The 14787-nt window shown below is 37.0% G+C and overlaps 1 protein-coding gene across 29 annotated transcripts in view; it reads right to left on the minus strand.

Annotated features, from left to right (window-relative positions):
- Positions 1-14787, minus strand: part of HERC1 (HECT and RLD domain containing E3 ubiquitin protein ligase family member 1) — a 236115-nt gene that overhangs the window by 136310 nt on the left and 85018 nt on the right. For all 29 annotated transcript variants that reach the window (XR_004960256.1, XM_036267182.1, XM_036267102.1 and 26 more), the window contains 7 exons: positions 12717-12813; positions 11989-12132; positions 10723-10850; positions 5178-5322; positions 4904-5075; positions 2924-3058; positions 2439-2604 (listed from right to left, as the gene is read on the minus strand). Coding sequence is in view for 28 of the 29 variants with exons in the window: in XM_036267182.1 (XP_036123075.1) it covers positions 2439-2604; positions 2924-3058; positions 4904-5075; positions 5178-5322; positions 10723-10850; positions 11989-12132; positions 12717-12813 (987 nt within the window). In the remaining variant the exon portion in view is untranslated. The remainder of the gene's footprint in view (positions 1-2438; positions 2605-2923; positions 3059-4903; positions 5076-5177; positions 5323-10722; positions 10851-11988; positions 12133-12716; positions 12814-14787) is intronic.

The raw sequence follows: 14787 nt of genomic DNA on the forward strand, positions 1-14787 counted from the left end.
TACACACACCAACTGGGGATCGTACCCATAACCCAGGTATGTGCCCTGACTGTGAATCAAACCCACAACCTTTTGGTGTATGGGACGATGCTCCAACCAAATGAGCCGATTGGTCAGGGCTCACCCTTTGAAAGTATACAATTCAGTGGTTTTTAGTATGTTCAGAGTTGTAGAACAATCACCACTAATTTTAGAACATTCTTTCATCACCCCAAAAAACAAACTGAGTCCATTAGTAGTCACTTCCCACCAACTAATCTATTTTCTATCTCTATGGATTTGCCTTCTGAACATCTCATATATATGGAATCACACAACAGGTGGCCTTTTGTGTATGGCTTCTTTCATTTAACATGTTTACTAGGTTCAGTCATGTTGTAGCATGTGTTAGCACTTCAGTTTTTTTTATAGCTGAAGAATATGACACTGCATGAACATACAACATTTTGTTCATCCACCATTTGACAGACATTTGTTTATTTACACTTTTTGACTATTATAAATAATACTGCTATAAACATTTATGTACTTGTTTTTGCTTGGACATATGTTTTCTATTCCCTTGAGTCTAGATCTAGGTGTGGAATAGCCACATTACATGGTAACTCTATGTGTAACTATTTAAGGAATTACCTGTTTTCCAAAATAGGCACACCGTTTTACATTCCCACCAGCAATGTATGAGGATTCCAATTTCTCTACATCCTTACCAACACTTGTCATTGTCAGTCTTTTTTATAATAGCCATGTGGTGGGTATAAAACATATCTCATGTGATTTTAATTTGCATTTTCCTAATGACTTATGATGTAAAACATTTTCTCATGTGTTTGTTGGTCATATGTGTAGCTTCTTTGGAGATATGTCTACTCAGATTCTTTGTTCATATTTTAAATTGGATTGTCTTTTTTTTTTTTAAATCCTCACCCAAGGATATTTTCCCATTTATCTTCAGATAAAGTGGAAGAGAGAGAGAGAGAGAGAGAGAGAGAGAGAGAGGGAAAGAGAGAGACAAGGAAAGAGAAACATCAATGTGAGAGAGACACATTGACTAGCTGCCTCCCACATGACCCCAAATAGGGCCAGGGACTGAACCGCAATTGAGGTACGTGCCCTTGACCGGAATCAAACCTGTGACTCTTGGTCTGCGGGCTGATGGCTCTAACCAGCCAGGGCTGGATTGTCTTTTTTATTGTTGACTAGTAAGAATCCTTTATATATTCTGGAAACTACAAGCTTATCAAACACACAATTTACAAATATTTCTCCCACTCTGTGAATTGTATTTTGATTTCTTGATGATATCCTTTGAAGCATAAATGTTTTTAATTTTGATGAAGTCCAATTTACCATTTTTTTTCTTTGATCGCTTGTACTTTGATAGTCATATCTAAGAAATCAGTGCCTAATCCAAGGTCATAAAGATGACGGGTGAGTGGGTGAGCAAAACGTGACATATACATACAACAGAATATACATACATCCAGCCTTAAGAAGGAAGGAAATGCTGCCATATGCTACAACACAGATGAACTTTGAGGACATTAGGTAAGTGAAACAAGCTAGTGACAAAAAGACAAACAGCGTATGATTCCACTTATATGACATTTAGAGTGTCAAAATCATAGAGACAAAAAGTAGAATGGTGGTTGCCAGGAGCTAGAGAGAAGGAAGAATGGAGAGTTATTAAACATGGATACAGAATTTCAATTTTATAAAATGGAAAGAGTTATGAAAATGGATGGTAGTGATAGTTGTACATTATGATTATATTTAATGCTACTAATGAACTGTACACTTAAAAACAGTTAAGATGGCCCTGGCCGGTTTGGCTCAGCAGTTGGAGTGTTGGCCCATGGACCAAAGAGTCGTGGGTTCGATTCCTGTCAATGGCACGGTTTCGGTTTGGTCCCCAGGCCTGGTCGGGGTCATGTGAGAGGCAACCAATAGATGTGTCTCTCTCAAGTTGATGTCTCTCTCTCTCTCTATCCCCCCCCCTCCCTCCCTCCTTCACACTCTGTCTAAATATAAATGGAAAAATATCCTTGGGTGAGAATTAAAAAAAAATAATTAGGATAATACATTTTATGTTATATGTATTTTATCATAATAAAAAATAAAACTAGGTCATTTTCCTCATAAATTCATCTTCTGGTGTAAGAAGACAGGCATGTTTATAAATAGACAACTTCAATACAATGTGATATAATGAGAACATATACACGAGAAACCTAACCTGACAGGAGGTTTCTCAGAGATGACATCTGACCATTATTTTAAAGGATGGATTAACCAGAAACATTTGTTCTCCAAAGAAAATAAGAGTAGAGGAAAGAACATCTGACCGAAGTTTTCTTCTAGTTGAATTTATGAGTGACAACCTCAGAGAAAAATAGATGTGCTTTTGAAATACACATTCATGAATCCTATACTTTTACCTCTTGGATTTCATCTGGGACAGTTGAGTCCATCAGTCTGAAGAGCAAATTTCGAAGTGGACCTGCCTGTCTCCCAAGAATGCTGGTAGCTACCCCTCCCGCAAGTGCAAGAGCAAGGTGATTTGAAAGCAGCTTCAGGCACAGCTTGAGGAAATTGTGGTGTTCCCTGAAACCAAACAAATTGCTGTGAACTCTGGAACATAAAAGAGCATGTGCTTTCCAGTTTGAATAACATTTTTTTTCTCTTTAAAAATGTTGTCAAATTATAATCAACAGTACATTTTCAAACATGATTTGTGAAATTATGGATAATTCTCCAGAAAGGTTATTATCAATAAGTACCTAAGTTTAGCTCTTTTTTTTAGACTATAAATTCCATATAATTGATGGAAAAATCAAACCAGAAAGAATAGTAAGTCAAAACTTGAAATGAGTAATTAATAGACATATGTACACATGCACAAATATACATACATTGAACATACCTTGATGAAGGGAAAGGGAGTGGGGGAATCTCACTGTTTATTTTATCACAGTATCTCTCAAGAAAAGAACGCAAGTGTGAGAAGGTACTCTCTTCAAGGTCTACACAATAAGGTCGATGCCATGCAACAACTTGTCTAAAAAGAAAAAGAAAAATCATGAAACAGCCTTAACATAAAATTTTCACACATGATCAAAAACAAAAACCAAATCATTGCTAAAGCTGAAAGATACACAGAAGACCTTCTTAATTATGAAGGTGATAAAACCCTTCATTTTAGCAATTGAGAAAAACCAAGAATTTGCCATCCCTTGAGTTCTTCAAGAAGAAAACATATAACCACCACCTCTTTTGGAAGGTTTGGATATTCACTCACCTGAAGGCAGAAGGCTGAAATATATGATCTATTATAGCCCATTCTGATTCTAAGGGTCTATAAAAACGTATATTTCCTTTCAAGAAAAGTAGCCTGACTCTATATAGTGATATAATAACATCTATTAAAAGAAAAACTATTAAAAATTCTTGTGAAAATTTTCAAGACCTTGGAAACAAACTATCTACATAAAGTGGAAAGTTACAAAGTTAATACTAACAGCAAGTCATTTATATTCAATTTATTATACTTTTGGCTTTTGTTTTGGAAGGTAATTATCCATACATTTTTTAAATTGGTTGGAATGTCATAATAAACCCCATCTAAATCAAAGGTCTAGAATTTGAATACAGTTGACCATTGAACAATATGGCACAGTCAAAAATCCATGTATAAATTTTGAATCCCCAAAAACTTAATTGTAGTAGTTATCCCTCAGTATCTGCATGGGATTGGTTCTAGGACACCCGCCTCATGAATACCAAAATCCGTGGCTGCTCATTTCCCTTATATAAAATGGCGGAGAAAAATGAATAGTCAGGCCTCTAACTTGCACAGATTCTCAGCCACAGATCGAAAATACATACTTTTTTCAATCTGTAGTTGACTGAATACTCAAATGCAAAATCCGCACATACAGAGGGTCGACTGTATATTTACTGGGGAAAAAAAAAATCTGTAAATGTAAAAGTGAACCAGCACAATTCAAACCGATGTTGTTCAATGGTTAACTGTATAATACATTCTAAGTTGTAAATTAGCCCCCATGCATCTGAAACAACCCCCAAATTCCTTAAAATTCAATCTCCTGATGTTGGCTAAAAGTCACCTACCCAATTATCTAAACAGATCTATGGTTATCACTTTAAGAAAAAAGCTAAATTTCTGCAAAAGTAACCTCCTTTATTTAAAAGTCTGGCAATTACTTTTTTCCACAAAACCAACCAGATAAAGGTACAAAGGCTAATTAACTGTTTAAATCAATGAAGCTAAATTCTGATTTTGATCATTTTAATTTAACTTCCTCTTGATATTTAGACATTTAGTTTTTAAAATCAGTATTTGGACACAGAAGAAATTCAAAATGTTTAGGAGATAAATTAAGAAAATATCTTAAATATAGGGGATATACTATAAAACATATCTAACCTCAACATTCAAATTGGAAGAAATCTAGATAGCAATTCTATGATAGTAAAAAAAATATATATATACGCCCTGGCCGCTTTGGCTCAGCGGTTGGAGCATCGACCTGCGGTCCAGAGAGACCCGGGTTCGGTTCCCACTAGGGGCGCATACCTCAGTTGCAGTTTGTCCCCAGCCCTGGTTGGTTGTGCGGGTGGCAGCCACTTGATGTGTCCCTTTCACGTCGATGTTTCTCTCTCTCTCTCTCTCTCTCTCTCTCTACTTCTCTATCCCTCCCTCTCTATCGGAACAAAAAATGGAAAAAAATGTCCTCGGGTGAGGATTAAAAAAAAAAAAAACAAAAAAAAAACTAAACATGTTTGGAAGGGTATTGTATGAACAAAGCACAGTTATTTCTGTTTTAACTAGTGTTTGTACTGTGATTAATATACAAGAATGTTTAAACGTGGGCACTCTTACCTGTCCCTAGGAAGAGCAGTCCATGCCAGACTATGTGATGTTCCAGCAGAGATCTGCTGAATAGCTATGCCATCTAAACCACTAACTTTCTTTGGTTTAGTAATAGGACCTGTGGAATTTCCTTGGCCACACTGCCCCATTGAATTATTACCCCAGGCATAAACTTCATTATCTAAAAACAAAACACAAAGAACAAAAGAAAAGCCCAATTTAAATGTAATATATTTGTGGAAGGTGATATTTAATACTATTTCTTAAAAACAAATTACTTTACCATGAGAAAGAGCCAAACAATGACTGTCTCCAATAGAAATATCAACTATTCTGGTGGCAGCCAGTTCTTCAATAAGCTTGGGTCTCAAAGCAGTAGCTTCTGAAGAACCACAACCTAGACAAGCTCCACAGCCCCAAGCGTAGACCTGAAACAAACAGAAATACACTACACATAATAGCCTGAGGTATTAGGCATAAATATCATACACAACAGTGTGGTAAATAATAACTTCTATTGTTAAAAATAATATTTACTGTTTTGATTCTTTTAAAGATTTTCATAGTGATTTATTTTGCTGTTTTTAAAAGTTCATTGTATAGGCAGACAAATACCTGAGCTGAAAGAAAAATGGTCATAAAAAAAAAAAAATAGAAGGATCTTCTGAGAGATTCTGTCAAAGCTATTAATTGACTTGCAATGTGTTATATTTGCCCACACTTAGCAGCTTAGAAATACTATTGCTATCTTAAAACTTCTCCTTTACATGTTTCTTTCTCTGAAGGTCTCAACAAATATTACTTGGTTGATTAGACCAAGGTGTGATCATATAAAATAAATTATACAAATCACAAAACTGACATTTATAATTTAGTTGAAAACTACCTTACCTCATTGTTATAACAATTTTAATTACCACTTATAAAGAGGACCATGTGAAGCAAACATCTTTTTTTTTTTAATTCCTCACCCGGAGATATTTTTCTACTTATTATCAGATAGAGTGGGAGGGAGGGAGACAGAAACATCAATGTGATAGAGCCACATCAACTGGTTGTCTCCCGTACGACCCAATCAGGGCCAAGGACAAACCACAACTGAGGTACGTGCCCTTTACTGGAATCGAACCCGTGACTCATTGGTCCGTGGGCCAATGCTGTAACCGCTGAGCCAACCTGGCCAGGGCTGAAGCAAACATCTTGTCTTTTTAAAAATTTTTTTTTTCTTTATTGACTTTAGAGAGAGGGAGAGAGAGAAACATTAATGAGAGAGAACACAGACCAGCCACCTCCTGCATGCCCCCCGCTTGGGAACCCAGCCCACAATCTGGGCACGAGCCCCAACCAGGAACTGAACCAGTGACCTCTCGGTGCATGGGTGAACGCTCAACTACTGAACCACACCGGTTGGATGCAAACATCTTTATTTTTGACAAATTAATACTAGAACAAACATCGACTGATTTCAGATGCTTAAGGGAAATATGAGAAGAAAAAAAGAGGAATATAAAAGAATAAATGGCCCTGGCCGTTTTTGCTCAGTGGTTAGAGCATCGGTCTGCAGACCAGAGAGTCCCGGGTTTGGTTCCTGCTAAGGGCACGTACCTTGGTTGCAGTTTGTCCCCGGCCCCAGTTGGGGTCATGTGGGTGGCAGCCACTCAATGTTTCTCTCTCATGTCGATGTTTCTCTCTCTCTTCCTCCCTCTCTTCCTCCTGCTCTATTTGAGGATAAATACAAAAATGTCCTCGGGTAAGGATTAAAAAAAAAAAAAAGACTGCCAATTTGGCAACCCAGAATCAAAATAATCAGCAAACTGGATGGCTTTTTCTCCCTCCATGGGTTTTTATACAATAAAACCTCGATATAATGGACTAATTCGGGCAAAGGGGTGTCCTTTAAAGCCAAAGGTCTGTTATATAATAAAGTAGGGGTTACAAATATTAAAAAATTGATAAATTAGTTTACCTGTTTTTACTTATGTAGACATATTTCTGTTAAAATTGAGTATGTATGAAAAGTTTAATTTCACAGAAAAGTTTTCTATATGTATTAGAGTAATTTAAAATGTATGCTGAATAAGTCTAGTAAATGCTTGCATTCATCAGTCACCTCAAATAAACAAATGCACATAGCTGGGACATGGCTTAGCACATGTTGGAACAATGGCTAACAAGCATGAAAAATGCTACAGAAAATCATGCTACGCAACAACAGAACCAATTACTGCACATGATGCAGTGTGATCATGTGCTAATCATTCCCTGCACATTGTTAACGAGCTGTGACTCTTGGATTTAAATATGTAGATTATAGTTGTAAATATGTAATATTTATTTATGTTGGTGAAATTACTATAGTGTTTTTTCCAACATATGGCCTATTTGCTACAATTTGTTAAAAATAACTGAATTAATAACAAAAAATGACCTGTTAATTTAATTATAAGCAAATCTTGGTTAAAAGCATTTTTAAATTAACAGGGTGTTAATTTTCACATAAGATATATGAACTGGCCCTGGCCATTTTGGCTCAAGGTTTAGAGCATCGGCCTGTGGACTGAGGGGTCGAGGGTTCAATTCTCAGTCAAGGGCATGTACCTTGGTTGCAGGTTCAATCCCTGGCCCTGGTCAGGGTCATGCGGGAGGCAACCAATCGATGTCTCTCTCTCTCTCTCTCTCTCTCTCTCTCTCTCCTCCCCGCCTCCCCCCCCCCCCCTTGCATTCTATCTGGAAATCATGGAAACATATCCTCAGGTGAGGACTAAAGAAAAAGACACAAACTGGAAATTTTGTCCATTAAATCCGAAGTCCATTAAACTGAGGTCCACAAAAATGGAGGGAATTTTTTTGGGTTTTTTTTTTGTCTTACAATTATTTCAGAAAAGACCTCTTTGAAAACAATGAAGAGCAAATACTTGTACCAGTTGCCAGAGAACTTAAGACAAGTACAGAATGCCACATAATTCCAGTATAAGAAAGGCATATGTTAGAATTAAAGACAAATAAAGTGAAAAAATACACAGTGTCATTGAAAACCTCCTAAATGGGTCCTGGACATTATTGCTCAGTGGTTAGAGTATCAGCCCTAGTACAAAAGGGTAACAGGTTCCATTCCCAATCAAGAGCAAGAACCTGGGTTGCAGGTTCCATTCTCAGCCCAGGATGGGGTGCGTGTGGGAGGCAACTAACCAATGTGTCTCTCACATCAATCTCTCTCTCTCTGTCCCTCCCTTCCTACTTCTCTCCCTTCCACTGTCTCTACAAAAAGCAGTGGGCAACATATCCTTGGGTGAGGATTACAGAACAAAAACTAAAAAGAAAATCTCCTAAATTACTCACCAACTACAATATAGTACTATCACTCATTAAGACCCACACAGCTAAGTTTTGCTATGCAATATTCCTTTGTTTGAACATAAGGAGAAGAAATACTTGGCTTGCATTTAGGGACCTTGTTGTATAAAAAAATTCATACATTATTTTTAACATAAGAATCACAGTTAATATGGGGGTAAGTTAGCATTGAAGAAGCCTGAGGAACTGAGATGAACAAGGACAAAGTAGATGTTGACCTTCATTTCACACTCAGCAAAGTAGTATAAAGATAAACAAAACTACCCCTATCATTTAAAAGTATTTCCCTCTCACTATATATTTTACTTTTTTTCCTCACCCGAGGATATTGTTTTCCATTTATCTTCAGATAGAGTGAGAGGGAGGGAGGGAGGGAGGGAAGGAGAGGGAAAGAGAAACATCAACTGACTGCCTCCCACACGACCCTGGGGTCGGGGACCGAACTGCAACTGAGGTATGTGCCCTTGACCAGAATTGAACCTGCGACTCTTCAGTCAGCAGGCTGACGCTCTAACCACTGAGAAAACCAGGCATTGCATCACTTTATTTTTTCACATAACTTAGTGTACTCATGATAAAAGTATTTCATAGAACAAATAATTTACATGTTTCTTTGGAATGTAATGTAATGAATTTATTACTATTATTATATTAACAACTAATAGTTGAATAGTACTTCATAATTTATAGAAACTTACAATTCAAATAATTATCTTTTATGATCATTTGCAAGCAAAGCAGAAATTATTACCCCTCTCTTGCAAAAAGGAGCATATGATGCTCAAGGAAGGTCTGTGATTTGCCTGTGGCTATACAACAAATAAGTGAGCATCTTCAGGCTTCAATTCATGGATTCTTAGCATAAAACTCTCAGTGAGAAAGATGTAAAAGATGTTTGTTTGTTTTTTAATTCTCAGCCGAGGATATTTTTCCATTTATCTTCAGAGAGAGTGGGGTTGGGGCATGAAAAGAGATAGAGAGAGAGAGAGAGAGAAGCATCGATGTGAGAGAGACACATTGATTGGTTGCCTCCAGCACAACCCTGACCAGGGCTGGGGATCCAACTGTAACTGAGGCACACACCCTTGACAGGAATCAAACCCGCGACTCTTTGGTCCACAGGCCAATACTCTAACCACTGAGCCAAACCGGCCAGGGTAGAAGTTTCAAGTTTCAAGGCAGCAACCAGTATTGTGACAAATGACTAATGCAGTAAAATACAAGGTGATAAATAAACGTAGATTATTTCTTTTTGTTTTTTTTATTAATTTTTTAGAGAGAGAGAGGAAGGGAAGGTGGGATGGAGAAAGAGAGGGAAAGAGGCAGGGTGTGTGCGGGGGGGGTCAATTTGTTGTCCCACTTATTTATGCATTCATTGGTTGATTCTTGTATGTGCCCTGGTTGGGGACTAAACCCACAACTTGGCATATCGGAATGATGCTCTAACCAACTGCACTCCGAGCCAGGATAGGAGGTAGATTTTTTAGGACACAAGGCAGTCTCTCAAATAAAAACAAAAAAAACAAAAAAAATTAAATTAGCCCTGGCCAGTTTTTCTCAGCGGTTAGAGCGCCAGCCTGAGGTCCAGAGAGGCCCGGGTTCAGTTTCCGCTAAGGGCGCGTACCTCGGTTACAGTTTGTCCCCAGCCCTGGTTGGGTCGTGTGGGTGGCAACCACTCGATGTGTCCCTTTCACGTTGATGTTTCTCTCTCTCTCTCTCCCTCCCACTCTATCTGAACAAAAAATGGAAAAATGTCCTCGGGTGAGGATAAAAAAAAAAAATTAAATTATAAGCTAATTTCAGCTTTGCTATTCATCTGTCTGTGAATTAGTTAGAAAACATTTTTATACCACTGCCTGGCACATTAAGGGATTCCCATATGTAAGAGAATGAGTAGTCAGCTCCCTTTTCCACTGTCATTGCTGATGTATGTAAGGTGGAAATTACTGTCAGTCTATCACCATATCAGGATGCTCTCCATCACCAACAAAAGGAAGTCTAGATGTGCATTGTAAGTTCAAAAATTTATAGAGATTGTCAAATTCTGACTATCCTAAGCCTGACTAACCCTTTCTCAGAAATACCTAATCCTCTCAAATTAGTTTCCATATGGAAATGTTCTCCTTACCCTCTCTCTTTTGATCACCTTCTTGTCTTGCTATTTCTTATCACTGGTTCCAGCAAAAGCTAATCTGGCTTTCCCCCACTATCCATGATTTTCAAGTAAAAACATAAGGGGTGCTGAGTGATAAAGGTTTTATAAAACCATCTTAATACAAAGAACAGGGGCTAAGGGAAGGTTTACCTGGGTCACACAGGCCAGATCAGAAAACTTGGTTCCTTCTCAGATACTGTATTTCTTCAAACAGGACACAATGTATTTTTTAACTTTAACATTTAAATACAATTATTCCTCTTTGGTCACCTACTCCTAGGAAATGATCTAAGCTTCATGTTCATCCCTTAGTACTTACCTGCCCTGTTGATGTCAAAGAAAGTGAAGACTGGCTCCCAGCACAAACTTTGCGTATGAACATTCCTTGTAAAGCTTCAATAACTTTAGGTTTATATACTCTGTTAGTATCACCATGGCCAAGTTTGCCTATAAAAACAAACACATTCAAGTTAAACAATTTACTCGTTTTAAAGAACCTCTATTCTTGCAATTAAAACCATTTTGAGAGAGATATGAAAAACTATTTTTGTCTTTCTTTTATGGTAATAGTTCTAATTTGAAATATGCTGATATATCAAATAGCTCTTATATTAGAGTACATATGAATATAATTGTATTTAATTTTTGAAAAGATTTAATAGCTCGTGAAATGGAAAACTTGACAAATCACTAAAGAAAAAAAAATAAATGGCCAACACATATATTCAATCTTACTAAGAATCAAAGAAATACAAATTAAATACCATTTTTCACTACTGAAATAATTTTTAAAATTATATTCATTTTAATAACCAGTGTTGAGGAACATGGGGAAGTAAGCATTCTCACAATGCAAGTAGGAGTGACTAAAGTAGACAAAACTTTAGTCATTTATTGCATTGTTTTTAATAATGAAAAACATTGGAAACACTATAGATACGCAAAAATAAACTGGTTTTTATAAGTTGTGCTACAATTGCATGAAAGAATACTTTAAGTCATTTAAAAGAAAAATATACAGTCATGCTTGTTGACATAGAAAGACATTCATAAAATAGATCAAAACCAGTGGATTATAAAATAATATCTATAGTAAATAGTTTTCAAAAGACATCTATGTAGAAATATACAGTATATAAAAATTTATACACATGTATATGTATTTAGATGTCTATCTACCAAAGTTTTAAGAATGATTATAAGCAACCTTCATAGAAACAGTTCATTTTCTTTTTTCTTTTTTTCTTTATTGATTTTAGAGAGAGAGAAAGAGAAAGGGAGAGAGATATAGAAACATCGATGAGAGAAAGCATCGATTGGCCAAGGACTGCATGCCCCCCACTGGGGATTTGGCCCACAACCTGGGAATGTGCCCTGATCAGGAATCGAACTGGCGACTTCTTGGTGCATGTGTCGATACTTATCTACTAAGCCACACTGGCTGGGCAAAACAGTTCATTTTCGTTTTTTAAATTTCTACCATTGGTATTTGGGTTCTTCTACAATAGACATGTATAGATGAAAAATAATTTTAAAGAAACTCAAGGAAAAAGCCAAAGCTATCAATAAATAATTTTCTACATACCATTGTCTCCTCCTCCAAAAGACCACACAGTTCTCCCATCTTTAGATAAAGCAATAGTATGTGAACTGCCACAAGAAACTTCTCCCACATTGCTAATGTCTTTTACCAATGTTGGAATATTACGGCTGTTACTGTCACCATGACCTTGGTAAAATACAACAAAAAAGAAATAATGTTAACTCTTTTTCTTTAGGCCATTACTTCACAGTTGAAATACACATTACAAGTAACAGTAGAATTGAGATATTTTTAAGCCATTAAATATGCAAAAGAATCATTTCTATCATCTTCTCATCCAATCTTTTAGGCTATTCCCAAAATGGGTCATCCAGTCCCTCCAATGAATCTTTAGGACATTTTATTTATGCTCTTCTCAGAGCACTTATCTAATGCTATCTAGTATCATGCACATATTGATCTGTTTTCCCTACCCACTAGATTATACACATCAGGATCACAAAGGTATCTTTCTTATCCCTGAAATCCTGCAGTGCCTGCTCATAGTACACATTCAGTAAATACTTAATAAATTTAATTACATTTTAAAATTCAGCACCAGAATCTAGGTATTCTATATGTAAACTTATCTTCCTCTGAACTTAAAAAAAAAAATAAAGCGAAGAAAATAAATGACAGTCTCTGGCCTGTTCTAGTCTTATTGCTTCTCAGTAACCATCATCATTTCTATTTTTCTGTGAGAATAATTTCGACTTTAAAAAAAATCTTACCTAATCTTCCAAAGTCTCCCTCACCCCACGTGTACAATTCACCATCCTCTGTGACAGCAGCACTATGTCTATATCCAGCCGACACACACACAACTACCTGCATTGCACACAAAGTGAATTTGATGAACACGAAGATGCTAAAACATATAGTTTGTATCTGACCTCATACAAAGAGACTTCAGAGATACTAATATTCACAACTCATCCAGGAATTGACATTAATAGTTGAGGGGGGCGTGTGCAGTGCTAGGCTGCCTGGCTAAAAGGTCAAGAAAGTACTGAAATATAGCCTACGTTCTATATTTCAGAGCAGTGGCCATATGCTCTGTTTGCCAGGCCACGGACCCTGGCTTCCACCCAAAGGAGAGGACTTTTTTTTTTTTTTTTTTTTTTAAATCCTCACCCAAGGGGAGGAGACAGAGAGAGAGAGAAATACCCGATGTGAAAGAGACACATCGATTGGTTGCCTGCCACATGACCTGACCAGGGCCAGAGACAAACCACAACTGAGGTACGTGCCTTTGACCACAATCAAACCCATGACTCTTTGGTCCGCTGGCTAACACTCTAACCTGAGCCAAACTGTCGAGGGCAAGAGAGGACTTTGCTTAATTCTATTCACACGTGACAGTGTAAAAGCTAGTAATTCCCCCAACCCTAAATACATCAATCTAATCACTTGCAAAAGTACTATATCGCCCTGGCTGGTTTGGCTCAGCAATACAGCATCAGCCCACGGACCAAAGAGTCACAGGCTTGATTCTGGTCAAGAGCATGTATCTCGGTTGTGGTTTGGTCTTCAGCACTGGTTGGGGGTTGCAGGAAGCAACCAATTGATGTTTCTTTCTCTCTCTCTCTCGCTCTTTTTCTCTCCCCCCGCCTTCTTCCCTCCTACTCTGTCTAAAGATAAAAAAGGGAAAAAAGTATCCTCAGGTGAGGATTAAAAAATATATACTGTATCTCTACTCAAGTCTTTACTTAAAGAGTTGGAGAGGGCTAAACACTCATGGAATAATAAAAAAGTTTTTTAATATGTTGTTAACATAAAACCTCCAATCCTGACTAATCAAGAAAAACTCATTACAGAATAGAAATAACTTTCAAAAGCACATTTACTATTACCAATGCAGAAATATCTAAACAGCATATAAGTTTACATTAATTAAATTCCTCACAATATCTCTTTACCCTCAAGTAGCTATATAGTAAAATTAGGGGAATAAGGATATGTGTCTATATAATTTGAGGACCACTCATAGCTTTTAACACTGATCCAAAACACTGACTACTGTAAAAATATAACACCATGTCTTTTCAATCTCTAGTCTCTTTAATCTCAAAAACTAGAACTTGCTTTAAAAAGAACTGTAATCAGCCCTGGCTGGTTTGGCTCAGCAGTAGAGCATTGGCCCTCAGACCAATGAGTCACGGGTTCGATTCTGGTCAAGGGCACGTACCTAGGCTGCAGTTGGTCCCTAGCCCTGGTCGGGTCGTGCAGGAGACAATCAGTCGATGTGTCCCTCTCACACTGATGTTTCTCTCTCTCTCCCTTTCTCACCCTCTCTCTCCCTCCCACTCTATCTGAAGATAAATAAAAAAATATCAGGTGAAGATTTAAAAATAAAGTTAAAAAAAGAATTGTAATCAAGGAAGAAAGGAGGTGCTATAAAGACTAGGAAAATACAACTTCAAATAGTATATCTGAAGTTCCCTAGAGCCCCATGTTCAACATCTTATCAATTATCTCCTGATGTTGTCAAGTGGAATGTTCCAAAGTTCACTGCTTGGGGTTTGAGGTCTAAGTTAAAATACTGAAAGTTACAATAAAGTAAAATTCATTTGATTAGCCAACCTTGTCAACCGACTCCCGTGAAGGAAGTGTGTCCCACTTGTAATTCTGATATAAAATTAAAACTTAAACATTAAGAGATTTCCATGTGAGAAAATTTTCATAGAAAGAATACAATCTTAAAATGGAGGAATCCATATAATTGCATATAATTATATGTTTAGGAAAATACCTTCACTCCTTTAAAAAGTAAAATAGAAAAAATATGAGGTCGAGGTTTAG

This window comes from Molossus molossus, unplaced genomic scaffold, assembly GCF_014108415.1.
Source record: "Molossus molossus isolate mMolMol1 unplaced genomic scaffold, mMolMol1.p scaffold_m16_p_1, whole genome shotgun sequence".
NCBI lineage: Eukaryota > Metazoa > Chordata > Mammalia > Chiroptera > Molossidae > Molossus > Molossus molossus.